This window comes from Aptenodytes forsteri, unplaced genomic scaffold, assembly GCF_000699145.1.
Source record: "Aptenodytes forsteri isolate BGI_AS27 unplaced genomic scaffold, ASM69914v1 Scaffold66, whole genome shotgun sequence".
Lineage (NCBI taxonomy): Eukaryota > Metazoa > Chordata > Aves > Sphenisciformes > Spheniscidae > Aptenodytes > Aptenodytes forsteri.
In genome coordinates this window covers 6,347,693-6,350,230 of record NW_008795131.1, presented here as the reverse complement: position 1 = coordinate 6,350,230, position 2,538 = coordinate 6,347,693, and the positions used below count along the sequence as shown (strand labels likewise).

General features: G+C 46.5%; 1 protein-coding gene across 1 annotated transcript; it reads left to right on the top strand.

The window, feature by feature from the left end:
* Window positions 1-3: 3 nt before the first annotated feature.
* On the top strand, window positions 4-2,514 carry TXNDC17 (thioredoxin domain containing 17; the record flags this gene model as incomplete). The annotated part of the gene is made up of 4 exons (XM_009278367.1): window positions 4-55; window positions 1,116-1,197; window positions 1,493-1,568; window positions 2,225-2,514. Coding segments are annotated over 4 exons (279 nt in total), but the record flags the coding sequence as incomplete, so codon positions are not given.
* Window positions 2,515-2,538: the final 24 nt, after the last annotated feature.

The window sequence follows — 2,538 nt, the reverse complement described above, 5'->3', positions numbered from 1 at the left end:
TTCTGCGGCGACAAGGATGCCGAGGGCAGAAGCTGGTGCCCGGACTGCGTGACGGGTGAGGCCCGCGGGGTGTACCGGGGCGGGCGGGACGCCCGGCTCCCCGCTGGGGGGTCCTCGGCGGGCGCAGGGGCAGACGTGGCCGGCGGCGCCCCGAGCGGCAGGGAAGCGCCCTTCTTCGGCCCTCGCAGGGCCCCCAGCAGCGGCGGAGCGACTCCGGTGGCGGGGCGCCCTCGGCGCTCAGCCCCGCGGGGACCGTGCTAACTGCCCTCGGCCGGCTGCGCGGCGGGGTGTCTCTGCCCGCGGGTACGCGCTGTCTCTCTCCCGTTTGCCCGAGGAAGCCGGAGAGGCCCCGGGTGCCCTTCCTGGAACATGTAAGGTCGTCCACTAGCAGCTCCAGGTGCAGAGTGGCCTCACAACATCCTGCCTCCGTACCCAGCCTCCATTTTCGAGGATCGTGAGCAGACTGGGTGACGTTCAGGTTTCAAGCTCTAGCTGCAGTTACCAAGCTCGTGAATCTAACCGGCAGCGTAGGCTGTGACTAGGAGCTGGCTAAAGCTGCTGCCTCACTAACAAGCTGTCCGTGCTGCTCTCGGTTTCGCTAGCCACATTCCACTGAATGGCATGTAATGTCACATGTTTGGCGGAGGCTGGTACAAAGGCCCAGCAATTACATGTGAATCTTACAATCAGTTAATTCACCTCTACTTTACATGTCAAGAGGCGCATGTCAAGTGACCTTACCAGTCAGTATCTGGCAGTAGAATATGAAGGCAGTTCCTCAGAAAACATTGCACTGAACTTTCTAGCTCATACATGCCAGAGTACATATGGCAACTACTTACCGCTGTTCTGATGGGCTTTCATGCAGACAGGAGACAACGATTATTTTTCTTACTTGTTAAAGCAGAAATTGGCCTTTACTCAGACCAGTCCCTTCAACATTAAGGATGTAAATTCTGCAAAGCTTGTGGATAACCAGATGAAACAAAATACAGATCTCTACCTGAAGTAGACAAAACATTAATTAGCAGCCTTGCTGGTCAAAGTAGATCCGTGTGATTCTGTAGCACAGTAAAAGTATTAAGTACTAATAGATTTTAAAAATTACTCTCTAGCTGAACCAGTTGTGAGGAGGGAACTTCATAACATGCCTGATGAGTCCGTATTCATCTACTGCCTAGTGGGAGACAGAGCCTAGTAAGTAACTGTTTTAATGCCAACAACTGATATAACTTTGCTATTCGTGGACTGGAGGTTAACCTACCTGTTGGAACAACTGACTGAACTATCCTTTTCTGCAAGGAATGAAGCATTTTTTTTGAGTTTTGAGGTCTACACCATCCCTAATGTGAACTATCTGCATGCTTGTTCTAGAAGTGGGTTGGGGAGGTGCAAGGCAAAACCCTTTGAATCATCCTTTTGAAGGAATTTTAACAGGCTAATTTCAAACTGCACCTCTACAAGCTGTGCTTAACCCCTTCTTCCTGAACAGCTGGAAAGATCCCAACAATGAATTCAGGAAGAATCTGAAACTAACAGGAGTGCCTACACTACTTAAATATGGAACAGTAAGTGATTTATTGTATGTTCTGGATCTACAGGCATTCAGATGGGAAACTGGCAGAAGCTTATGGCTGTAAATGAATTAGTCATGCATGTTTTCTGATACCCTCTCATTTAAAAAGAGCAGACAATTAGGAACAGCTCTTCTGCTCCCACCCATGCAGTCTTCCTGGCCCAAACAGTTCCTCAAGAGAGAACCACTCCGCTTTCTGTAGAATGTTGTCTATAATAAACATATAGTAAAGAAAATACGTACACTTAGCATGTAGTGGTTGAGGGGTAGAGAAAATTCTTAGCAACATATTATTAGCTTCCTGATTTGCAGCTCCTCAAGTTTTAAAAAAATCCAAATGCTGAATTACGGGAGTGAAACAAGGTTATATGCAGTATACTCTTGATTCGAACAGACTACAGCTCAAGTTTTAACTTGTGCGTATTATTTAAATTGGCAATTACTTTCTTAGAAATGCCTCTTCCAAGGCCAGAAAACCCTCAGGCATTTTTCAGTATTCTTACCTTGCTTGCTCCACGCTCCCCCCGCTCCCCCCTCCCCCCCAGGAAAAACAATTGCTGGAGTATGGCTAATGTTAGCATGCACAAATGGCTCTAGTCTAGAACAGGTTTTTGAATTGCCGCTAAAACATCTTAACTTTTCTTTCAGCCTCAGAAGCTGGTTGAAGAAGAATGTTTTAAAGCAGAGCTTGTGCGTATGTTGTTTACTGAAGACTAAATCCTCCAGTAGTCAATCATTTACGAAGATGTTAAACTCAAGTTATTTGCAGTGTCCTTTCAAGGAATCCTTAACCTTTTTTAAACTTTCATGGTTAATTACTTCAGACTAGTCAAGATAAATGTCATTAAATTCTAGGTCCAAACCTTCCACTAAAATCCTGCAACAAAACACTGTATCTTTCCTTTCATGTTTAAATAAACTTGAGTTTGCAAACAGTCCTTTCCAAAGGAGCAGCTCATGTT